General features: G+C 41.9%; 2 protein-coding genes across 10 annotated transcripts in view; one reads left to right on the top strand and one right to left on the bottom strand.

The window, feature by feature from the left end:
- Window positions 1-740: 740 nt before the first annotated feature.
- Window positions 741-10,093, bottom strand: APEX2 (apurinic/apyrimidinic endodeoxyribonuclease 2). Of its 3 annotated transcripts, none has more exons than XM_019823867.2 (6): window positions 9,511-10,093; window positions 8,425-8,508; window positions 6,235-6,415; window positions 5,552-5,785; window positions 4,736-4,805; window positions 741-2,021 (listed from the first exon to the last, which is right to left on the bottom strand). In XM_019823867.2, the coding sequence occupies exons 1-6, from the start codon at window positions 9,665-9,667 to the stop codon at window positions 1,116-1,118; spliced, it is 1,632 nt and encodes a 543-aa protein (XP_019679426.1). In that variant the 5' UTR covers window positions 9,668-10,093; the 3' UTR covers window positions 741-1,115. The 3 variants fall into 3 exon arrangements, with proteins under 3 accessions (XP_019679426.1, XP_004000602.1, XP_019679427.1); XM_004000553.6 differs by having other exon boundaries at window positions 5,552-5,698; window positions 9,511-10,088; XM_019823868.3 differs by lacking the exon at window positions 6,235-6,415 and having other exon boundaries at window positions 5,552-5,698; window positions 8,425-9,654.
- A 1,305-nt stretch (window positions 10,094-11,398) lies between these two features.
- The window catches only part of PFKFB1 (6-phosphofructo-2-kinase/fructose-2,6-biphosphatase 1), a 136,436-nt gene continuing 122,412 nt past the window's right edge, over window positions 11,399-25,422 (top strand). For 3 of the 7 annotated variants that reach the window (XM_011291760.3, XM_019823870.2, XM_006943769.4), the window contains exon 1: window positions 11,399-11,681. In XM_011291760.3, the coding sequence (XP_011290062.1) occupies window positions 11,654-11,681 (28 nt within the window). In that variant the 5' untranslated portion in view covers window positions 11,399-11,653. Of the gene's footprint in view, window positions 11,682-14,704; window positions 17,302-25,422 lie in introns of those variants that run through there. The other 4 variants (XM_045051370.1, XM_045051369.1, XM_006943770.4 and 1 more) reach the window with 3 other exon arrangements.

The raw sequence follows: 25,422 nt of genomic DNA, 5'->3' as shown, positions 1-25,422 counted from the left end.
TCTGACTCCTTCAGATGAGTGGCAGCGCCATGAGGAAAATCCAGGGACTGACTGACTCATTAATGGTAGACCTGGACACAATAGGCCCATGTAGCCCCTGAAGTCAGGAGATAGAATCAGCCCTAACTGAACTATCTGGAAGAGAGGAATAGTTCCCCAAAACTTTGGAGGTATTATCCAGCAGATAGAATGGATGTCCTCTTTCTTTTCCATAGTACCTTGTAGAACAGGACTTACCAGCTCTATTTTCCAAGGTGGGAAAGAGACTTGGCTATAGCAAACAACTTTTTCAAGGCAACGCTCCCAATCTTTCCAGGCCATAGCACACAGAAAACATTTGCATGGCACTCCTGGGTGAACTAATGACACCACTTGCTTAGGAGGCAATCTCTCCTGACATTTGTGCCCTGCTTGGAAACTCTAAGGCCATTTCTTTCCACCCTATAATACATTTGTGGCAGCTGTGGAACACACCAGTTGGGAAGTGCCAGTTTAAGGCTACACAATCCACCTGAGCTTTCTAACACACCACACCCACCTCCCTTGCTGATCCAACATCAGCAGTGCAAGGAACCCCTACAACTCAACAGAGCACCTTTATAGTGAATACCACTCTTCTTTCCTCCCCTCTCTCTAGGAGTTGTATCATCAGGCTACAGGCCGCTGGGAAATCCAGTGTTGAGATAATGTCTCTAACTCAACTTCATGGAGCATATCCAAATTGTGTACATGACATGGTATGCTAAAATAAAAACAGACTTTATTTAGGCACAGATATATTTGTCAGCAAGGAATAAAGGGGTTTAAAACCAACTTTCTACGGCAATTGGTTCCTGTGTACTTCTGACAGGAAGGTGGGAAGCACATTGGGGAATTGGGTCACAGTAATAGGGCACAAACAAGTAGCTCACCAATGAGGAGGAGCTAGGCAGGAAGAAGAAAGAGTAAGAGAGGCCTTAAAGAAGGAAGAGGAAGAGAAAGAGGAAAGGGAAGGGTCCTTGAGGAAAGTGGAAGAAGAGGAGGAGGACTTGGGGGAGGAAGAGGTAGCCTAGGAGGGGGCTGGCCTGAGTATGTACAGGGTTAACCATGATAGATATCCCTAGGCCTGGGTTGATTCAGCTGGGCCTGCTCCAGAGAAAGAAGTTGCAGCGGGAGGAAGGGTCAGTGGGAGGACCCTGGGGCCTGGCACAGACATAGAAGTGGCGGCCCAGGTTGGGTCCTGGCTTCTTCACAGTTCGCCTCACACATGGCTCCCTGTGGCCCCTACAGAGGGGCATGGACAAGGGCCCCCCTAGCACAGACTTCCAAAAAGAGGTCTGTATCTCCTTCTCATCCTTGGCCTCTGAAGCACTGGCCTGCCCCTCTACCACTTTGGCCATCACCTCCTTTTCTGACGTCTTTGGGGTCACGAGGGCACCCACACTAGGAAGTTCCAAGTTAGGAGAAGCTTGGGGATGGCTGGAAGATGGCTGGAAGTAGCTTGTCAGGTTTTTTTGGCCTCTTCTGGAGCCAGCTTGACTTGGCCGAGGCCTGGTTGAGCGCACACGGGCTTTATTTTGGTGCATCTGTACCTGGGTTTTATTGTTGAGTTTCAGTGCTGAATGCCTGAACACAGGATCTTTGAGACGAACTAGGAAGCGACGGATCTTGAGCTGGGTGCCTGCAAACTCAGGGAGGAAGCGGGTACACAGAGGTGGGCACTCTTTTGCTGGCACAGAGGACACACTCAAGACTGCACCCACAGGGCAATGGTCAGAACCCATCACCTCAGGCAGTAGGAAGGAGTCCTGGAAAGTGTCTATTACCAGGGTCCGGTCCCCCAGCACATAGTCAAGCCGGGAGCCATAATTCAAATGCCGGGCACCACTGACTGCTGACCAGCAGGTGAATGCCCCCTCCTGCTTTGGCTGGAAGCAGCGGTAGCTATCAATGAATGGCCCCACATGAGACCCAGTCTGGCATCCCAGGCTACTGAGCAAGCCGTCCATCCACTTGCGCCCTGGGTCCTCTTCAAAGCATTCCTGGCAAAGGGGAAAGAGGAAAACAGGCAAAACTAGATGCCTAGACCTGGAAGAGACTTAAAACCAACTGCTTCATTTTTCAGATGAGAAAACTTGATTGTTCCAAAGAAGACTAATACTCAGGGTCACATAGTCCAGAACTGGCAGAGCTGGGATTCAATTTCCATCCTTACTTATTTAAAAGCCCATGTTTGTTTTTCCTTCTGTATCAGGTTACATTTGCCTTGCATTGATCCATAAATGCCAAATCTGAAAGCTTGTTTGCTTAATCAAAGCAATTCTCAAACTGCTCCCAAAAGGATGGAAAGCAGAAAGCTAAAAATGGTTACCTCTAGGAAGTAGGACTGGGATTAGGAGTTAAGACTGTTACCCTTTTCATTTAAACCCTCTGGAACAATTTGTCTTATCTTGTGTGTGTCAGAGGCCTCACAGACCATCTTCCCACTACCCCACCAACTCTTCAGCTGAGGAGCTCCACAAATCTATGCCTAAGTATTTCCTTTGGCTCTGATCCCCAACTCATCCATCCATCCAATCCCCCTGCCCACCCACTCATTAAATGAAAAACGTTCAAAGAACACAGATTATTTGCCAGGGACAAATAATGATGCTAGGGACAAAGTAGAAACCTGAACTCATCCTGAAAAGTGATCTAGAGCTGGGAAGTGAAGGCTGAGCAAGAGCAAGCCAGGCAGAGGGTGTTATAAATTGAGAGGGCAGCCTCTGTAATGGGCCTGTGGAGAGAGGGAGCAGTGTACCCAAAAGACTTGAGGGGAGACCAGACTGGGGACCAGCAGACCAGTAGGATAACTATCATAGTCCAGGCAAGCAAGAGAGGATAATCACTCAGACTAGGGTAGGGCCTGAGGAGACAAAGAGAAATGAAATTAAGAGATGGTTTGAAACTAAAGTCAATAGTACTCACTGATCAATTGAATGTGGGATGGGGGGATAGAAAAGAACAATACTAACACAACTCCCAGACTTCTGGTTGGAGTAGCCAAGGGGATAATGGTGCCATTTAGGGAGATGAAGAGCTGGGGCACCTGGCTGGCTCATTTAGTAGAACGTACGACTCTTGATCTCAGGGTCTTGAGTTCAAGCCCCATGTTGGGCATGGAGCTTATTAAAAAAAGACTAAAAGAGCCAGTCTTTTAGGAAGTGGACATATTCTGCTATTTAGGAAAGTTTGTGCTTGTCATGTGACCTGGTACTATTAATTCTCTTTACCCAGAAGGAAGAAGAGGTGCACTTTTGAGATCTACAATAGTTCTGAACTAAGAAGAAAAGGTATAAAGTTATATAAACTATCTCAGGAAGCAGAAAGAACAGACTGAGTAAATGACTGATGAGGAATAAGGTAGGGAGGGACTGAAGGCTTTGTAATGTACACTGTCTTCCCCACCACACACAACCACCACCATTCTTTCATTATCTCATTTCTGTTCATTTTCCCAGCTAGAAGCCACATCTATGTTTATGTGGCTCTTCTGCAAACTAATCAAGGAATCTTCCTACAGCCCCTTCTTTGAGCCATGCCCAATACTGAGTTGGACTATGCCAGCATAAATTACTGATCACTCCCCTTTATAAGGCAAATTGGGAACTGGCTTATAGATTCTAGTCAAGCTTGACTGTACAATAAAATCAGCCTAGGACCTTTTAAAACATACTGCTGCTCTGGCCCCACGCCCAAAAGATTCTGATTTAATTGGTCTGGGTGGCACCAAGATATTGATACTCTTATAAAAGTTCCTCATTCTAATGTGCTATCGGGGTGAGAGCCATCGGCCTAGAGGCACTCAGAGATGAGACATTCATATAAGAAAAAAAGACAGAATGGTACAGTGAGAAAGGCCAAAATGAGAATAACTTTTGCAATGGACTGAGAGGAGACGATCTGTCTGCAGTGGATGGAGTGTGTAGGAGTACTGAGGATGGAAGTGGAGACTGGGCACAGACCAGAAAAAGTCTTCAATGCCAGGCCTAGATGTTTTCTCTGCATTGCACAAGTAACAGGGAGGTATTGAAGGCTCATGAGCAAGAAACCAGGGAATATTAGGGAAATGATCAAGGCAATGTAGAGTTCAAGGACCTTGAAATCTGGCCCCCAAAGGACGCTCCAGCCCCATCTCTGGCCACTCACCTCCCTTTCCATGTCACTGCCTAACAAGAATGGGACTTGCAGTTCACCATGCACACCAGGCAAATTCTCACCTTGCAGCCTTTGCTCATGCTAGAATACTTTGCTTTCTCCACCCCAAAGCTCTGTTCTACTTATCTTTTAAAATCCAACCATTTCCAGGTGCCTCCCTAATGTCTATGTTGGCTCAGGAATCCCATTTCTCCAGGTACGCCTAGACTCCTGGCCTGCCATCTCTGCTTCAGCCTGAAGACACCTTTCTGTAATTGGCTGTTCATATGTCCATAGCCCATCACCATGCTGAGCCCTCTGAGGGTCCAAGAGCCAGTACTGACTGCTAACTGAGTCCCCCGCACATGGCTCAGGACCAAGCCAAGGGCAAGATCAGTAATGTCTTCTGAATGAATAATCCTCAGTGCTTTGAGAATAGTATTTCAAACTAAGCTCTGCTTTTCCATGAAGGAAGCTATCCTTGGCCCCAAAATCCAGCATTGGTTGGTTGGCTAAACAGAAACCCAATCAGAAAAAAAAAAGAAAAAAGAAATGAGGCAGGGGCCTAGAAGAGCCTTACCAGGTTGACTGCATCCCAGTGGTCAATGGGGCGGTGGGCTGTATTCAGGTCACCCAGAATGATCACATGGCTGAAAAACATGATATGGGATTATCAACTAGACATTCAAGAAAGGGAAGCAATAGTTCTGGCCCATGTACTTTCCCCTGGGCCCAAGAGCTCAGATTGGCCACTTCCCACCTTGAGGCCAAGGTGGGAACCCACAGCAATGCATAGCAGCCTACCTCTCCAATCTTACAAGATTACCACGTTTTATGTCTGACCAACCCAATTCTGATCTCCAAAGATGACATCATTCCCTATTTGACACGATTGTCTTACTAATCTCTACCTAAGGCATCTTTCTGGTCCTTCAAAGTTGAGCTCAGGTACTACTTCTTTTAGGAAGCAACCCTTGATTACTCTAAGCCACCCTCACTTTCCTGTCCTTCCCTGGGACAAGACTTTTCATTTGCTTCCAGGCACTTTTTCTTTGTCTCATTCCATCCTTAAAATTATTCTGTGAGGTAGGAATTCATACATTCACTTAACAAAAGAGAAAATAAAACCAGAACTAGACTTGGGGCTCATAGTGAGTAAAAGGAACCAGAATAGGTGTTCAGAGGTATCTTAGAATAAAACCCATATTTGTATCACTTTTTCTGGTCCTTACAGCTCATACAGAGCAGGGCCCATTCAGGTAGGCATGCTGGTGTCTCCATCTAGGCTTTAAAGGACCTCAAAAGACAAAGACCCCATATTCCTTCCAAAAAAGCTTGACACCTAAATAGGCTGTGTACGTAGAACAAGCTCAAGTACTTCCCAGGTTTACAATACCTGCCAGCTGCCAGGAGGGCTTCTGCTCGGATCTTCAGCAAGCTATAGAAGCGCATCTTAAATGCCAGCCGCTCAGGTTTCCCAGGGTCCGCGTGGGGGCAGTACACGTTGATTAGGGTCAAGATCTTCTCTTTCCCTTCCCATGTGCTGGGGAGAAGAGACCGCACCCCAGCCAAAAAGGTCATTTCCAAGCTTTCCCTCCCCCATACCATGTGGATTCCACTTAATGGCTGTCTGTGGGATGGATGTGAAGAAGGCAACAGAAAGACATGAATGAGCTGGCATGCACAGGACATGGGGACTGACTACAGATAAGGCAAAAGAGAGGGGCATCTAGAATGACCCCCAGGTAAACCAAATGATGGTGCTGCCATTCACAACAAGACACCCAGAAAGAGAGCAACCTGGGAGTGATGAGTTGCCAAGTTGCTTTTGAGGTGCCTGGGTAATAAGAGAGCTGGACCTCCTGCAGTTCCCCACTGTAGAGATGGGGAACTCAAAGCTCAGAAGGGAACATGATTGGCCCAACGTCACACAGTGAATAGCCCAGGTAGAACTAGAGTCCAAGAAAGGTAAATTTGGGAAGTTTTCCATGAGTACATGTTTTTTAAGGCAAGCCTCAGAATCACCATACTCAGAGTAGAAGCAGCAATGCTCAGTGACAGGGGGATGTGAACTATTACCGGATTTTGTGCTGTGTGAGAAGGGCCCGGCCCTCACTATCCAGAGCCCGAAGCTCCTCCTGGGTGAATTCATCCATGTTTCCATAGCAACCCACGTCCCCCTTCTGAGTGGCAAGTAGGCCACTGAGGCCTTCTTCAGCAGCCACAGGGGTAGCGCTGTCCTTACAGAAGGTGGCTACACCTGGAGACAGACAGGGTACTCTGAGCAGACCTAGAAGCCAACAGCCTATTGCACAGCTTGTTGTCCCCACATAGGTCACCTTAGACATCTTCATCAAGTGTTGCTGTAATGACAACCCTCCCAACTCAAGGGCCATGGATGGCTCCAAGAGCCCAAGGCAACTCTACTCAAACCATGGAGTCTGAGTTCCTTCATCTAAAAAAGCCACAGAATTAATAAGTTAATATTCTAAGTGTTTTACATGGACACATGGTAAATACCCAAAAAGTGTTAGCTATTATTATTATCACATGGCCTAATTTGTTTAATCCTTGTATAGGCATACCCCAATAGATTGTGAGTTTAGTTCCAGACCACAATAAAGCAAATATTGTAATAAAGCGAGTCAAATGAAATTTATGGTTTCCCAGTGCAGATAAAAGTTACATTGTTACTATGCTGTAGTCTATTAAATGTATAACATTTTGTCTAAAAAAATCAATGTATATGCCTTAAGTAAAAAATACTTTATTGCTAAAAAGTGCTAACCTGTTAACCTGAGCTTTTACCAACTTGCAAGCAGTGATCACAGATTACCATAACAAATGTAATGAAAATGTTTGAAATATTGTAGGAATTACCAAAAACTGACAAAGAGACATGAGGTGATTAAGTGTTGCTGGAAAAATGGTGCCAAGGGACTTGTAACACAGGATTGCCATAAAACCTTCAACTTACAAAAAATGCAGTATCTGGGGCACCTGGGTGGCTCAGCTGGTTAAGTGTCTGACTCTTGATTTTGGCTCTGGTCATGACCTCACAGTTTCTGAGATCGAGGCCCTCCCATGTTGGGCTCTGTGCTGTCAGCATGGAGCCTACTGTGATTCTCTCTCTCACTCTCTCTCTGCCTCTCCCCTGATCGCATACACTCTCTCTCAAAATACATAAACATTAAAATAAATAAATAACACAATACATGCAAAACACAAAGTGTTTTATATATATATATGTATATTTATATATAGATAAATTCATGTTATATATTTATTTACATAGAAGTTTATATATTAGTATTATATATACATATAATATATACATACATATATACATATAATATACATGCATACTATATATACATACAAAACAAAGTATGCCTATACTAGCCCTAGGAGGTAGGCATTATCTCCCATTTTTCAGCTGGAAACATGAAGCATGTAGAGGTTGAGTAACTTGCCAGAGGGTACACAGCTAGGAAGTGAAACAGGATTCAAACCCAGGCAGTCTGGCTCTAGAGCTCATACAATTTATTACCACATGATTGCTTCCAAAGTCCAATAGAATAATTTTATACATAAAAACTATCCTTCACATAATCTTATGTGACTTTAGCTCTGCGGATTAAAAGCCTGGGGACCTTCAACATTGAACAGAATTAGGGGATGCAAAAGACGCAGGCCAGAGCCACTGCCCTCACCATGACCCATGGTAACCAGCTAGCTCACCAGCCAGAATATGAAAAAGCAGAGTGAATAGGTTAAGGGAAAGTCCAAAGAATGAGAATGACAGGCTTCTGCTGCTACCCGCATGCAGAGGGACTCCGAGATCATTCAGCAGAAGCAGAAAAAGGCTAAGGAGAAGAAGGAGGAATCCATGTATCTTTGTGTCCAATCCTCTTGCCCTTCCCTGTGTGCCTGGAGCCAGCCCCACCAAAGTTTGCCTTTTCTCACAGGTTCCAGCACAGATGGCATTCCCTTTGCCCTGAGTTTGCAGCATGTCCCTTTTGTACTTCCTTCCCCTCAGGTAGCCTCTTTTTCCCCTGGATCACCCTGGGGGTGAGGGGGTTACACCTTCCCAGTATTTTTATTCCTGTGGGGCTTACCCCAAAGTATTAAAAGTAGCTTTGTAATTTCAAAAAAAAAAAAAACTTAAGAAAAAGCCCGAGTTTCTTACGACCTTCTCATCAAATATTGGAAAACTCCCCCGGAACTGCCTCCATCACTCATTTTAAGTCCCCAGAAAGCCCCATTTACCAGAATAGCCACTGCGGCTGCGGCTGAAGCTGAAATAGGAGTTATAGCCCTCAGTGATAGCCAGGGGCTCTGTCAGCACATCCCCTGCAAAAACAAACGAACAAACAAAAGAAAAAACCCCTAAAGTAAAGCCCCAGATACACAAAGGTCTGTAATTAACAGTTGTAGGCTAATTCCTTGCACATATCACAGCCAGAGTTGGGAGGAAATATCTATGATTAGAGGAGAAGCTAGAAAGGTAGGGACTAGAGAAGAAATTGATATAAGGAGGGGGAGGCTATGGAATGTGAGGAAGGGAATTAGGTGAGAGGAAGCTAATGATTAGGTTAATGGAGGGAGCTGGAGGTGGGGAATGGGAATATGGGAGACGGAACTGGGAATCTGAGCTAGGAATAGGAGGTATGAGAGGGAGGCAATTAGAGGATCTGAATTGGGGATGGAGGGAAATGTAGTTAGAGGGTCTTAGAGGGGGCGCATGGGAGAGGGAAGGAATGGGGGTGTTGAGCTAGGGTGTGTGAGAGATGTAACTTAGGGGATCTAATCTTGGGGTGGGACATGTGATAGAAATGATATAAGGTTCTGAGTCTGGGAAGGAGAGATGGGGGTAGAGAAATAGGGGACGTGAGGGGAGAACTGAGGATCTGAGATGGAGAGGTAAAAAGGAAGGAATTAGATAATCTGAACTGAGGGCAAAGGTGGGGTGGAAATTAAAGGATCTGAGCTGGGAGCAAGGAAGGGGAGTTGGGGGATCTAATTTGAGAGTTGGAGCTGGACAGGGTGTGGAAATTGGAGATTTGGAGTACTGATCTGGGACAGGATAATGAGTGGAAATTAGGGGATCTGAGCGAGGATGAAGGTTACAAGGGTGAGGGAATTAAGGTTCTGCGGAGGACAGGAGATGAAGTGGGAATTAAGACATAAAGCTGGCGTGAGAGATAGGAGTTTAAGGGGGAGGGGATCAGGATTCTGAACCGTGTCTAAGAGGACTCTACGGATAGAGAAATAGGAAAGTAAAATGATAATAAGTAGGGGGCAAAAGTAGAAAAGGTAAAGTATGGTATGGGTCCTGGACTTCTGAGAGCTCACTGGTCACTTTCGTCTCCTGAAAACACACGATGTCGGCGTCCAGCTTGTCCAAAATGCGCCCCACGACCATGGCGGCATAGTTGCTGGGCTCCTCGTATATCATCCCTTGCAGGGGGCTCCGGATCCCATTGACGTTCCAGCTCACCACACGCAACATCTTGACTGCAACGCCTCACAGTCCGCGCCCAACCTAGGGGCCACAGGTCGGCGGGACACCCTCAACTTGGCCAAGTTCTGCCTTCCGCGCGTAATGGCGCCTGCGTCCTCCTGCGCGCCACAACAGTGTCGTTGAAGGTGGGGGAGGGCTTCGAGTTCCTCAGTTCTTATTGGCGGGAGGAGCGGAAGCTGAAGGGTGTGGTGCAAATCCGTGGGTGGAATGAATGGCAGGAGAAAGCTCAGCAGTTAGGCTCATGCTCCTCCCGTCGTTCACTGGCGTCAGACTTCCTTTCCTTGCTGCTCAAAAGCCCCCTGGGTGCCGCCAATTACTTACAAACGAGATTTCACCACTTTTTAAGCAGCGGAACCTTGAACGGAACCGCGCTGCGACTGAAGCCCCGTCCCTAGTGCGACTGCCCCCTAAGTGCGCTGCTGGCTGTGTCACTGACGTCCTGGCAGTAATGGCTGTAACTGTGCTTGGGTAGGAGAGGGGAGGCGGGAAGGACACTGCGCGGCTAGAGGGAACAGGAAGAAGTACATTAGTGGAATAAGATTTAGGATTAGGCTCCTAGCTTTAAAGGGCAAGGAGAGAGGAAGGGAGGAAGCTGTCTCAAACCCACCTTATAGCCATTATGTGTCTTATAATGCCTTATGACATTCCTAAGGACATGGCCCAACACATACTTTTTATAGGCTCCATTTCTCAGATTAGTAAAATCGAGGACCAGAGAATTTAAGTGGGCCACCCAATCTCCAGAGCAGCACTGTTTCCCAGTGTAGCCCGTAGCTCTTCCATATACATTATTTGTTTCATTCGCTGAGCAACCCTGTAAGGGGTATTAAGGCTAAGTATGAGAGAATGAGTGAATTCATCTGTCTCACAGAAGTGGTAAAGCCAGGATTCAAACACTACCTTAATCACCTCAAGGAATACTTTTCTGAATAAGTTTTTCCTAACACCCATACACCACACCTCCCCAGTTAGATCTTTTCCTCTGGGCCCCCACAGCTCCCTCTGGTCCATTCTGTCACAGCACTTATCACAATACACAGCTACCATTGATTTCTGTTTTTGTCACACGACTTCCAGCAACTTGACAGCATTGGCCATGTCTGATTCATCTTGTTAGCCCCATCCTCTAATCTAGGGGACAGCATATATTAGGAGTCTATAAATATTTCCTAACTGAATGAACAAACACAGGACAAATGCAAAAACATGTTAGTGACATGTTTTTCAGAACACACAATATAACTAATAGAATGCCTAATGTCCAAGGAAAAGCATGACTTTGCAGTTCTTAGGTTCCTCACCCCAAATTGCAACATGATTATTTTTCCCCAGAATTATTTTATAGTCTTAAAGCCATAATCCTCAATATCTGCAGAAAAGACCCAAAGAGCTGCTTTTCCTCCTAGAGGACTTAAAGGTTACCTTCCAGTTATTGCCATCAAGATAAATAGCTCTGCAATTAAAATAAAAAAATTTGTTGCTTTGAGCTTTTTCATGCTTTGGTGGTTATTGGCTCAGGATTGAGTCCCAGGAGTGGGATAACTAGGACAAAGGAAATTAACATTTTTATTGCTCTTGTTTCGTATTGCCAAAGCACTGCCCAGTAAGAGTTCATGTCCATTTACACTGAAGACCAATTTGAAACCCAGCCCCGAGGAAATCCAGATCTTGCCTGTCTCCGTTGCTGGTTTTAATTTACCCATTTTGCAGTTGCTTGTTAATATTAGTTCTGACCTTTGGTGCAAGGAGAACACATGGTTGGCCTGAAGAGTAAAGGCTCCGGGTGGCTCACGAACTTCTTTGATAACTAACAGCTGATATTTCAACAGAGGGCACACATGCCCCTCTTACCCAGGGTACTTCCCTAGCCTTTCCAAGGAAACAACCAATGCCTCCAAGCTCTCTCTTTGATGCCACTCATGGACTTGCTTTGAGGGTCTAAATGCAAGAAAGCTGTGTGTTGGATAATTAGCGATGGAAGAAAAAACCTCTAGGAGAACAGGTAGGTGGGACAGAAGGAAAAATAGATGGGATTACACAAACCCAAATCCATTCTTCAGGCTCTCTGGAAAGTTTTCTTTACATAGGGATTGCTTGAAGTGTGGATTAAAGGGTATGGAAGAGTTGGAGAAAAGAGGATATCTATGTCTAATTTATGTATGTATGTATGTATCTATTTGTCATCCATTCCCACCTGTCTTTGTGGGACACTGTCATAAAGATGCAGTTCCCTAACACCTTGAAAAGTCTAACTTTGTCTATTCCAGTTTTGAGTGAACTGGATGGTAGGAATTATATCTCTTACCTCCCCAATGGTGTATAAAGTAGGTCTGGTTTGCGGTGGCACTTTGAACAAGCTTTTCACCTTTTCTGAGCTTCAGTAACCTCCTTACTATAATGGAAGTTGAAGTCCTTAGGCTACTTCCTTCAGAGGGCTGTCTCAAGGTGAAGAGGAGTGGGAGAACAGGAATCGAATTTCTGGAGATGTTTCAGGACTTCATGCTCTGAGATTAGTGATCCTGCTTTTTTTCTCTAGCCTCCACAGGCAATACCACCACAGCCGTACAGCTGCTCTTCTCCCTGAGTGACTATAGTCTGTGGAGAGTCACTCCTAGGACTACGATGCAGTGAGCCTTGGGCCCTAGGCATGGGGCTGAATATAGTGGGGGGGAGGATAGTGGGCCAGGGAAGTGGCTAAGAAGGAAGTGTTACCTAGGCTGTTGCCACAGAAGGTCTGATACTCACATATAAACACCTAAACTGTAAGCATGTAGCCAATCTCCCCTCTACACCCTTACCCCCCATAAATGCATTCATACTCATATACTCCCAAGCATTACTAATAAGGAGATCCCATTTTGTGATTTTGTAACCCATCAGTATGGTCTTTTTTTAAAAAGTTTTTTAACATTTATTTATTTTTGAGAGACAGCGAGACAGAGCATGAGTGGGAGAGAGGCAGAGAGAGGTGAGTACACAGAATCCAAAGCAGGATCCAGGCTCTGAGCTGTCAGCACAGAGCCCGATGTGGGGCTCGAACCCATGAACCATGAGATCATGACCTGAGCCGAAGTCGAATGCTCAACTGACTGAGCCATCCAGGTGCCCCCCATCAGTATGGTCTTAATACTGCTTTTAATGGGATTCTCCCACATACCCCATACTTTGGGAGGATAGTCAGGATAAGTGGGCCTCAGGAAGTCACACTATGTAATTTTTCTTCCTACAGTTAACCTCATTTTAGAATTTGTGATAACCTCATTTTAGAATTTGTGACTCAGATCTGGGTCTTGTGTAAGTCTCTGATAGTGAACTCTTTTTTTGTAACCAGTTAACTGGACCTTTTTAGGGAAGGCTTTCATTCTTTTGTTTATTCTATTCTGCCCCATTCAAGGTTGAGAAACTTTCTAGATTCCACCTTCTACTTTTAGACCTAGTTTGCCCCCCCCCCAGTTCCCTGCATAGCTCTAAGTTATAACATTTACCTTTCTAAATGGGGGATTATTCATCTACATGGTCATCTCATCTAGGGCAGAGAGATATAGATTGCACAAATACTCACTGAGCAAGTGTCTTCTCTTTACCAGGACCTGAGCTGGACACTGGAAACACTGATCACAGATAACTGAGGTCTAGTCCCCATCCTCAAGTAACTCACAGTCTAGTAGGGAAGTATACAAACAAACACTGGTGGATACTTGCTCAGATAGATTGAAGCATATAGACAATACGAGAACCAAAGATAATGCCTGTCCCAGGACACAGGGAAAGTTTCCCAGAGGAGACAAACATTGAACAGGTCTTGAAGAATAGTCAGATTTAATTGAGAATGGAAGGAAAGATAAGGCATTTCAGGCTGAGCAAAGGCCCAGAGGTTAAAAAAAAAAAGGCATATGCTATGTTTGGGGAATCAGTGAGTCAGCCAGTGTAGTTTAAGCATGAGGGTCTAAAGAGACATATGGCTACAGAAATAGGTTGAACTTGATTGAGAAGAGCCATTCTAAAACTTTTCCATAAAGCTTGTTTAGTTCTCTTGCTTCCAGTATCAAAATTGGTAACAGTGGTAAACAACAACAACAACAAAAACCCAAACAACACACATACAACCACAAAAACAAAACAAAACAAAACAACAACAGCAAAACCAACCAGCTAGCTAGTTCCAGTTCCAGGTAATTTTCACTTGGGTTTTCAAGCCTGGAATCCAGGTTTACCCTTTCAGACCTTGCCAATAGCCTGCTTGCTTCCTATCTCAGATTTCCTGCTGCTAAAATTATCTTTCTGCCTCTTGGCAAGTTTGTGAGGACAAAATTGTAAACATAGAAGGGGTTCATGTGACTGGCTCAATTACTTTGGACAAGTTATTTCCCCTCTCTAGACCTCAATTTCCCTGTGAGACTAGTGAGAATATTTATAAGGCACAACTAGGATATGGAATATGTTGTTGCTTTGTGCTCCATGGAAACATACATGTGAAAGGTTATTGTTAAGATTATTAGCATTGCAAATGAAAATGAGATATTACCTTACACGTGTCACAATGGCTAAAATCAAAAACACAAGAAATAACAAGTGTTGGCAAGCATGTGGGAAAAAAAGGAACCCTGATACACTGCTGGTGGGAATGTAAATTGATGGAACCACTGTGGAAAACATTATAGAAATTCCTCAAAAAATTAAAAATAGAAATACCATATGATCCAGCAATTCCACTACTGGGTATTTACCCAAAGAAAATGAAAACACTAATTCAAAAATATATATACACTCCTATGTTTATTGCAGCCTTATTTACAATAGCTAAGATATGGAATCACCCCAAACATCCATTGGTAGATGAATGGATAAAGAATATATGGCATATATATATACACAATGGAATATTACTCAGGCATAAAAAGAATAAAATCTTGCCATTTGCAACAACATGGATGGACTTAGAGAATAATAATGTGAAGTGAAATAAGTCAGAGAAAGACAAATATCATATGATTCACTCATGTGAAATTTAAGAAGCAAACAAACAAGAAAAAAAGACAAAAACAGACTCTTAAATACATATAAACTGGTGGCTGCCAGAGATGAGGTAGATGAGGGGAGGGATAGAATAAATAAAAAAGATTAAGAGTACACTTATCTAGATGATCACAGAGAAATATATAGAATTGTTGAATTATTATATTTCACACCTGAAACTAATATAACACTGTATGCTAATTATTCTTCAATAAAAAAAAACCTAACACAAAATATAGTATGTGCAATATTGCACTGTCAGAAAAAGAAAAAAACCCAACTCAGTAGCAAGCAAAGCCAATGCTGAGGGGAAAAAAAAAGATTAACATTAGCAGAGTAATACCAGTTAGGAGACTTATTAGGATTAAGAGAGTTGTATCTCTTCCAAAGTCTAGTTCTGAGACTCTCAAGGTTCTGAGACCATCTGGAAGACTCCCTTATTAAATCAAGCTAAACTAATTAATTAACAACAACAAAAAAGCCCTGGACTGGGAAAAATCAGGTCCATAGTGTCTTACTCCTGACTTGGTCACTTGTTTGCTACAGGACAAAAAAAGTAAAAGTGAGTTTATCTAATTGATTAGCAAGAGCTCTTTATTTATTATAAATGTTAACCCCTTGTTATATGTTATAAGTTCCCCTTACTGTTTCTTATATGCTCAGCATTATGTTAGAAGTTGCAGATTAGCTAAAGAGGTGATTGATCATTTACTACGTAAAAAGAATGGGTGTTAAGTAATGTATTTTGAGCATTTCTAGGTTGCTTTATGTGTATTAACATGTTGAATCTTCAACAACCCTAAGCGGGTAGATACTCTTATCAGATTAAAGAAAAAAAATGGGGCACTGAGAAGTTAAGTCTTCTGCCCAGGATCTCATAGCAGAAGAAAGAGGTGGGATTCCACTCAAGTAGTATGGCTCCACAGCCCATTGCTCTTAACCACTGTGATTCACTGCCTCAATAGATTCATTTAGATGAGCAGGCTTTGAAATGTATTAAAGGTTTGGAACGATTTATACACAACCAGAGGGAATCTAACCTCTGAATAGACCAGGACACTGAGAATAAATTTTTAAGGAACTTCTTAAAAGGCAAAGTGGAGCTGAGAGCATTGAAGGAAAGTGATTAGAGATTTCTATCCCCAAAAGCTTGCTCCTGTGTAGCCCAGTTCAGTGGAAGAAAGTTGAGTTTCCTTGTAGCCAATCACTGGAGATTCATCAGGGGGTGGGAAGGTTGCAAAAGAATGAAGTAAGAGTACACTTGGACATCTTCCAGGTAAGCTGTGTCATTACATGAGTTCTACACATGAAAACCTCAAAACAACCCGGTGTGGAGGGGGGTTGCTAGGTAGAGCACACACATCTGGGTGGGATGGTTCTGGCCTATGGACTTGTCCTACTTTGAGGTCATTGCTCCCTGATCCCCACACTCAGCCTGCTGCAGCCTTCACCCTAAGCCTCCACCATCTTCACAGCTTGGCTTGAAGAGCTGTAGTCAGGTTGTGGATCAGATCATGATGCCTTTCTCCCTGGGGTTCCTAATGGCAGCTGGAAGCCATGTGGGCAGTGCTTACCATCTCTCCCCCCAAAAATGGCTGCATTCACTCCTCTTCCAAACGTTTACTCTAATTTATTTAGCCTTGGTTGGGGAGAACATAAAGATGACCAGATGGTGTCCATCTCTCCAAGTATGCTCCCTAAGCAGAACATTTTAGAAGGGAGAGGCCCTGTGGTGGGAAAGGCAGCAGAATTCAGGGGAAGACAATAGTTGCAGTAACATTTGGGGGTGGGGGAAAACAGGGAGACAATGAACCTTCCACTTCCAATTTGGGTTTTTGATTGCTAGCTCAAAATATTGCAGTTTTCAGTAGGGATTTTTTTGTTTGTACTTGAGAACCTTGAATTTGTGATGTGGATCTCTAGAGGTTTCTGGGTTAGAATTTGACATTGTACTTGGGCTCATTTTTATTTCAAAGCTGTGAAAGCTGCTGAGACATGTCTCCATCACCTTTACTTTTTCCACCCCACACAGGATGTAAGCACATGATCTTTGGTCTTTTATTTGCATACTCTACTAGTCCTGTCTTCATTGGAGGGAAGTAACTGGCCAGACCTAGGCTATCTTGCTGGCTACCTTCCTTGCTGGGCTCCAACTTATCTCCTATGTACACAGCCCTTGGAGTTCAGAGGCCTCTGCTGACCTCTGCCCAACCTCTCTCTCTCTCTCTCTCTCTCTCTCTCTCTCTCTCTCTCTCTCTCTCTCTGTCACTCTGCGCCCAAGCCCCCACTGGTACATACAGGCACAGAGGCAGGCAAGTCAGGCAAGGACTAGGAAAGAGGAGAGGGGGCTGGATACAGGCTGCCAGAGGGCTCAGAAGCCCAGTGCACCTCCCTGTCCCAACTCTGTCCACCTGCTGCTGTGGCCACAGCAACAGAAGAGATAGCTAGTAAGGCAGGAGTGAGGCCCAGTACCTTGTGGACAGTGGTGTCATTAGCTGTGATGCCTAAGATGTCTCGAGAGATGGAAGAGCTCACCCAAACCAGGTTGCAGAAGATCTGGATTCCACATAGCAGTGGCGGCAGCGGGTTACAACGGAGGAGGGGCTGTAAGTGTGATTTGCTTCCATGGACCTCAAGGTGGTGGTGGTAGAGGGGGTATATAAGAGCAAAGGACATGCTCCCCATCTACCCCCAACCCAACCTGAAAGTGGGACTAGATAAGCAGCTGAATTAAATAGCTGAAAAATAACAAAAGGCCAATGGCAGAAAAGATAGAAAAAGAATGAGAGAAAGACAAAAAGAGAGAGATGAAGGACAGAGAAAGAATGCAGATTAGGTAAAGACCATCTTAATCAGAGCGATTTTTCACTAGGCACTTTTTTCTTTCTTATCCAGAGCTTATTTCAAATGCTTATTGTTTGAAATTTCACATTTCTAATTTGGAACTGTTCAGTGCTGGCCTAGAATGTTTCATTTTGGTGATCTCAGTGAAGTGTCTGGAAATTGGTCTTGTCTGATAGTGCTTGGGTGAAATAAGGTGATGGTTCCTGGCATAATTTCTCAGGGAACAGGTGCTGGATACATAATAGTACCACGTCATTGGTCAGTTTGTCTCCTCCATTTTCTCAAGCCTCTTATGGTAAGTTTCTATCTGTCTGATGCCCTGGGTGTCCTGTCTCCTGCATTGCTATCTTGGCATACATGGACACTTTTGCTGTTCTGGGAATTTGAGAGAGAAAACACTCAGCTTCTCAGGGACACCCTGCTGTGAAATATTCACTTGGAGAACTTAAAGAGCAGGGACAAAGGAGAATCAAACAAAACTTGTATATATATATACAATATATACTATATATATATACACACACAATATATATACTATATATATACACAATATATGCTATATATATAAACTGTAGTATACCATTCCCCATAGATAACAGGGATGGTTGTGAACCAAGGTGCTTCCAGCCCAAGGATATGGCTTGAGGAGCCATGAGGTGGGCAGAGTTAAGACAGTTGTGCACTGTGGGACCCAGACATCTTGAGAAACAGCTGACTAAGTTTCCACTATACAAATGTTCGAGGATGTTCAGGCTCAAGGATTTTGGGAGGAGATGTAGTTGCTTAGAAAATACAGGAAGATGTAGGATGTTAAAATATGGTATGTAGTATGTAAGATGAAGACAGAGGAAGAAGAGGAAGAGGCAGAAAAAAACCCAGCCTCCTGTTCTCTTTCCTTCTTCTATCCACCAGCAGTTTCACTCACTCATCTAGAGATCTAGGAGCCTGGATGAGACTGAGAATTACATCTCACCTCGGTCCAGTCAACCACTTTGATCCTTTCCAAGGGACAGTTGGGTCTAGCTGGCAAGCAGGCAAGCTAGTCTCTGCACACCTGGGTCCTACAGAGTTAGGCCTTTTATATTCCTGTGAACTCTTTCAGGTTGCAGAACTATTATACATAAATCACTTAATATAGTTGCTGTCATGTAGAGGGTGCAAAACAAATATGTGCTCACTTTAGTTCTGAGCCTCTATTTCCTCAACTGCAAAACAAGATTAATAACTACTCCCCACACCATGTTGTTGGGGTGATTCAGTGATTCAGAGGTTCTGGATCCAGACTGCCTAGGTTTGAATCCCAGCTCGGCTACCTCCTGCCTCTGTGACTTCGGGAGAGTATCTTTACCTCCCTGTGCTTCCATTGTTCCATCTGTAAAAAGAAGTGACTAATAATGTTGTTGTGAAGATTAGAGAGCTAAAGTATATGAAATGTTTAGAGAATTGTCTGGCTTAAAATAAGTGCTCAATGAATGTTAGGTATTATTTAAACAACGTAGGTGTGTGATCTTTTTGCCCATCATATCTTCAGCATCAAGCTCAGAGCCTGGCACATAGCAGGTATTTAATGCTCTACTTCCACTCTACCACTTATCATAGGCAAGCATGGGCTCTGTTTGCACAAGACAGTCACTCACTAGTGATTGACCGACTTATGTCAGACCACAGATGCAATAAACTTAGTGTTTGCCAAATCCTGCCCTGGGCAATGTCTGCCTCACCTCCCTTGCTGGGGAGTCTATTTACCACTGAAAGACCTGAATCATCTTTTGCTTGGAGCATCCTCTCTAGAAGACCTACTTGGCCCCAAAGGAGGCAGTGGGCGAGGAGATGGACACAATCAATGATGCTATTCTGAGAACTAAATTCTTTAACATGTGTAAAGTGCTTGAAAAGCTGTGTATGTTCATCTGCACTTGTTTTATCATTCAACATTATGTTTTGTGTGCCATCTATATTATTGTGCATGCAGTTACATTGTTTATTCTCCATGCTATGCAATGCTACATTTTGTGAATATCTCATGGTTTGTTTACCCATCTAACTGTTTATGATCATTTAGGTAGTTTCTAGCTTTTGGTTATGAACAATAGTGCAATAAAAATTTTTGTCCACATAAATTTTGGAAGCAACTTTTCATTTTTTTTAATTTTAGAGAGAGAGAGAGCATGCACGAGCAGGGTAGAGGGGCAGCGGGGAGAGAGAGAGGGAGAGAGAGAGAGAGAGAGAGAGAGAGAGAGAGAGAGAGAGAAGCTTAAGCAGGTTTCATGCTCAGCATGGAGTCCAACACGGGGCTTGATCCCAGGACACCGGGATCATGACCCAAGCCGAAATCAAGAGTCAGACATTCAAATGACTGAGGCACCCAGGTGCCCCAGGAATCAGCTTTTTAAGTTACACACACACACACACACACACACACACACACACACACACACACAGGCAAACCTTTTGAGATTTTGATTGGAATTGCATTCAATGTGTAAATCAATTTAAGGAGAGTTAACATTTTTTGTGACATGGAGTCTTCTGTAAACATAGTATGTCTCTCCATCTATTTAAACTCTTTCCATGTTATTCAAATGAAGCTTTATAATTTGAAAGGACTTGCACATCATTATAAGTAATTCTTTTATTTCCTTTTTTTTTTAGAGTGAGAGTGCCTCTGTGCACGTGTGGGGGAGGGACAGAGGGAGAAGGACAGAATCTTAAGCAGGTTCCATGCCCAGTGCAGAGCCCGACATGAGGCAGGATCTCTAGACCCCTGAGATGATGACCTGAGCCTAAATCAAGAGTCAGATGCTTAACTGACTGAGCCACCCAGATGCCCCAGAAATTATTTTATTTCTTGCTGCTATTGTAAATAATACCTTTTTAGAAAAATATATTTTATAGCAATTTATTGCTAATGTTTACAAGTATAATTATAGTTGTTTGTATATTGCATTTGTAACTAGAAAACCTGATAAACTTTCTTATTAATTTTGATAATTTATATGTAAATGAGTTTTCTTTTTTCACCCCCCATCTTTATATTTTTATATCTCCGTTTCTTATATTACTGGACTCCTAGGACCTCTCACCTCCAACACAAACACACCATTTTAAGTACAATGTTGAATAGAAATGTTAACAATGCGCATTGTTATGTTGATCCTAATTTTTAAAGGGAATGCTTTTAAAGTTTCACCATTGAATAAATTTGCAGTAGTTTTTTGTAGATACCATTTAACAGGTTAAGGAAGTTCCAGTTCATTCTTAGTTTGTCAATAGGATTTTTTTAAATGAGTACTTTCATTAAATGTGTTTTCTGTATTCACTAAGATGACATGTTAATTTTCTATTTGAATTTGTTAATGTGAATTACATTAGAGATTTTTCTCGTGTTGCACTAATCTCACAGTCTTAGGATAAATAAAAACTGCTGGATTTAGTTCATTAACATTATATTTAGGAATTTGGCATTTTGTTCATGAATGAGATTGGTTTGTAATTTTTCCATTCTCATGTTTCTGTTTGATTTTGGTGTCATAAAATGAAGTGGGAACAATTTCCTTTCATATTATTTTCTGACAGAGGTCATACAAGAAACTATATGTTTTTAAATATTTGGCACAACTTTCAGATGGCACAACTTTATTCCAGTTTGCTATTTCTACTTGTTAATATTGTTAAGTTATGGTTTTCTAGGAATTTTTCTATTTCATATAACTTTTCAAATTTATTTGCTTGAAGTTCTTATTTTTGGATTTTTAAAATCTCTGTTGCAGGGCGTCTGGGTGGCTCAGTTGGTTAGGCAACTGACTTCGGGTCAGGTAATGATCTCACAGTTTGTGAGTTCAAGCCCTGAATCAGGCTCTGTGCTGACAGCTCAGAGCCTGGAGCCTGCTTCAGATTCTGTGTCTCCCCTCTCTTTGCCCCTCCCCTGCTCACGCTCTGTGTCTCTCTGTCTCGCAGTAATAAATAAACGTTACATTTTTTTTAATTAAAATCTCTGTTGCATTTGCAGTTATATCCTCTCTTTTGTTCTGATATTGTTTATTTGTACTTTCTCATTTTCCTCTTGATCAATATTGCCAAAAGTTTGTCACTTCTATAAGTTTTTTTAAAATAATCAACTTTTGGCTTTTTAATTTTCTGTTATGTCTTTGTTTTCTATTTAGTCTTATCATTATACTATTTCTTTCAATTTCTTTTGATTTTTTTAACGTCTGGAGTTGGATGCTCATCTCATATTTGAGTATCAGCACCCGATGTTATAAATGACTTAGTAAATAGGACTGATATTCCTTAGATGCACAATTGTATGGACATAAGGATTTTTAAAGTCTTTCCAGATTATTTGGTAAATAGACATTGGTCCTGGCTTTCTTAGTTTCCCCACCACTTACCTCATTGCCCTGGCCACCTCAGTCCCTTTCTCAGGACGGCTGGGACCTACTAATCACCATTTAACAACTAAAGGGTTAAAGCCTGACACAGCAGGAGGCCTTCAGTAATTTGGTGCCAGTCCTTGGGCCAGCTTCTGTTTTGACAGATCAGTGCCCCTGCCACTTCCAGTTTTCTTACATTCTTCTCAGAGAACAAACTTCTTATGATTTCAATTCTTTGAAACATACTGAGATTTGCTTTTTGTACCAAAGAAGGTCATTTTTGGTAAACATTCCATAAGTGCCTGAAAAAAATATACATTTTAGTGTAGTATATCCTTCAATTAGTCATGTTTGTTAATCTGGTTCAAATGTTCTACATTCTTCTGGGTTTTTGTCTAATTGTTGATATGAAAAAAATTGTTGCTATCTGCTGGTAACTATGTCAATTTTGAATAATTGTAAATAAATTTGCAATTGTTATATCTTCCTGATGAATTTAATATCTTATCAATGTGTAAGGAAATAATTTCTGGTTATTTAGTATCTTTGGCATTTTGCCCTACAATCAAAATTTTTTCTGATATTAATACATTTAGTTTATTATTTGCTTGGTATATCTTTTCTATACTTTCTAAAGATTGTTTTTGATAGAGATTTAATTCACACACCTTTTTAAAGTATACAACTTAGTGGTTTTTATCATATACACAAGGTTGTATACTATTACCAGTAATTCCAGAACATTTTCATCACCCTCAAAAGAAACCTCATACCCTTTGGAGTCATTCCAGTTCCCCCTTCCCCTCAGCCCCTGGCTACCGCTAATCTGTTTATTGTCTCTATAGATCTGCCTGTTCTGGACATTTAATACAAATTGAATCATACAATATGTGGCCTTTTCTACCTGCCTGCTTTCATTGGACATAATATTTGCAAGGTTAATCCATGTTGTAGCATGTGTAGATATTTCATTCCCCTTTATAACTGAATGATATTTCACTGTACGGATATACAATCTATCTACTCATAAATTGATGGACATTTAGGTTGTTTCCACTTTTGGCAATTATGAATAATGCTTCCACGAACATCATTGTACAAGTTTTTGTGTGGATATATGCTTTCATTTCTCTTGGATATATACCTAGGAATAAAATTGCTGAGTCATCTGGTAACTCAATCTATGATGCTTTGAGGAACTGCCAAAATATTTTTCAAAGTGGCCAAACTGTTTTTCAAAGTTTTACATTCCCAAAAACAGTATTTGAGGGTTCCAATTTCTCTGTGTCCTCACTAGCACTTGTTTTTGTCCATTTTTAATTATATCCATCTTAAGTGGGTATGAAAGTATATCTCATGATGCTCATTTGCATCTCACTAATGACTGTAAACTAGTTCTATAACTATAAACTATAAAATAGTTCATAAACTACTTGGCCATTTGTATATCTTCTTTGGAGAAATGTCTATTTAAATTCTTTGCTATTTTTAAATTAGGTTATTTGTCTTTTTATTACAGTTGATTTTTTTTGAAATTTTATTTATTTTTTTAACATTTATTTTTGAGAGAGAGTGTGTGAGGAGGGAGGTGCAGAGAGAGAGGGAGACACAGAATCTGAAGCAGGCTCCAGGCTCTGAGCTGTCAGCACAGAGCCAGACGCAGGGCTCGAACCCACAAACTGTGAGATCATGACCTGACTGAAGTTGGATGCTTAACAGACTGAGCCACTAATTTCCACTAACAGTCCAAGAGGGTTCCTTTTTCTTCAGGTCCTCACAAACACATGTTTCTTGTGTTATTGATTTTAGCCATTTTGAGAGATGTGAGGTGGTATCTCATTGTAGTTTTGATTTGCATTTCCCTGATGGTATGTGATGATGAACATCTTTTTATGTGTCTGTTGGTCATGTGTATTTCTTCTTTGGAAAAATGTCTATTCATGTCTTCCGCCCATTTTTTTTTTCTGCTTCAGTGTTCAATTTCTTATATTTTCTTCCTTACATTTCTTTAAAAACTTTTTAATTATAGGGGCACCTGGGTGGCTCAGTCAGTTGAACGTCTGACTCTTGATTTTAGCTCAGGTCATGATCTCACAGTTTGTGAGTTTGAGCCCCACGTCAGGCTCTGTGCTGACAGTGTGGGTCCTGCTTGGGATTCTCTACCTCCATCTCTCTCAGTGTCTCTCCTCGGCTCTCTCTCTCTCTCTCTCTCCCAATCTCAAAATAGATAAACATTTAAAAAAATAAAAAAATAATAAATAAATAAATAATATTTTTATATTTTTACTTATTTTTTCAAATTTTTATTTAAATTCTAGTTAGTTAACATATAGTGTAATATTATTTCAGGAGAAGAATTTAGCGATTCACTCACATGTAACACACAGTGCTCCACACAACTTCCCTCTTTAATATCCATCAATCATTTAGCCAATCCTCCAGCCACCTCCCCTTCAGCAACCCTTAGTACTATATAGTTAAAAGGCCCTATGGTTTGCTTCCCTCTCTTTTAGTCCCTTCCCATATGTCCATCTGTTTTTTTTTTCTTAAATTCAACATATGAGTGAAATCATATGGTATTTGTCTTTCTTTGATTGGCTTATTTTGCTTACTTAACATAATATACTCTAGCTCCATCCACATCTTTGCTAATGGGAAGATTTCATCCTTTTCGATGGCTGAGTAATATTCCTGTGTGTGTGTGTAGCAATTCTTTATCCATTCATCAGTCAGTGGACATTTGAGCTGTGTCCATAATTTGGCTATTGTTAATAATGCTGCTATAAACATCAGAGTGCATGTACCCCACCAAATCAGTATTTTTGTATCCTTTGGATAAAAACAGAGTAGTGCAATTGCTAGGTCATAGGGTAGTTCTGTTTTTAACCTTTTGAGGAACCTCCATACTGTTTTCCAGAGTGGCTGCACCAGTTTACATTCCCACCAACAGTATAAGAAAGTTCCCCTTTCTACACATCCTTGCCAAGATCTGTTGTTTCCTATGTTATCAATTTTAGCCATTCTGACAGGTGTGAGGTGGAATCTCACCATGGTTTTGATTTGTATGTCCCTGATGATTAGTGATGTTGAGCATCTTTTCATGTGTGTGTTGGCTTCTGTCCTTTTTAAATTGAATTATTTGGTTTCGGTTGCCAAGTTGCATAAGTTATTTATATATTTTGTATACTAACTCTTTATCAGATATGTGATTTGCAAATATCTTCTCCAATTCTATAGGTTAGTTTTCCGTTTTGTTATTTCCTTCGCTGTGCAGAAGCTTTTTATTTTTATAAAGTCCAAATAGTTCATTTATGCTTTTGTTTCCCTTCCCTCAGAAGACTTATCTAGAAAGAAGTTACTATTCCCAAAGGCAGAGAAGTTATGGCCTGTGGTATCTTCTATGATTCTAAAGATCATAGGTCTAACATTTAGGTTTTTAATCCATTTTTAATTTTCTTTGTGCATGGTGTAAGAATACAATCCAGTTTCATTCTTTTTTTTTCAATATAT

Source organism: Felis catus, chromosome X (genome assembly GCF_018350175.1).
Source record: "Felis catus isolate Fca126 chromosome X, F.catus_Fca126_mat1.0, whole genome shotgun sequence".
NCBI classification, from domain to species: Eukaryota; Metazoa; Chordata; class Mammalia; order Carnivora; family Felidae; genus Felis; species Felis catus.
The sequence above is the reverse complement of the archived record's forward strand: the minus strand, read 5'-3'. Positions and strand labels throughout refer to the sequence as shown.

Coding starts and splice junctions, on each gene's coding strand:
- APEX2 (XM_019823867.2), bottom strand. CDS start 9,667: ATGTTGCGTGTGGTGAGCTGGAACGTCAATGGGATCCGGAGCCCCCTG. Junction 6,416..8,424: donor CAGCCGCAGTGGCTATTCTG/GTAAATGGGGCT, acceptor GTCTGTCTCCAG/GTGTAGCCACCTTCTGTAAG. Junction 4,806..5,551: donor GCCCTCCTGGCAGCTGGCAG/GTATTGTAAACC, acceptor CATGTTTTTCAG/CCATGTGATCATTCTGGGTG.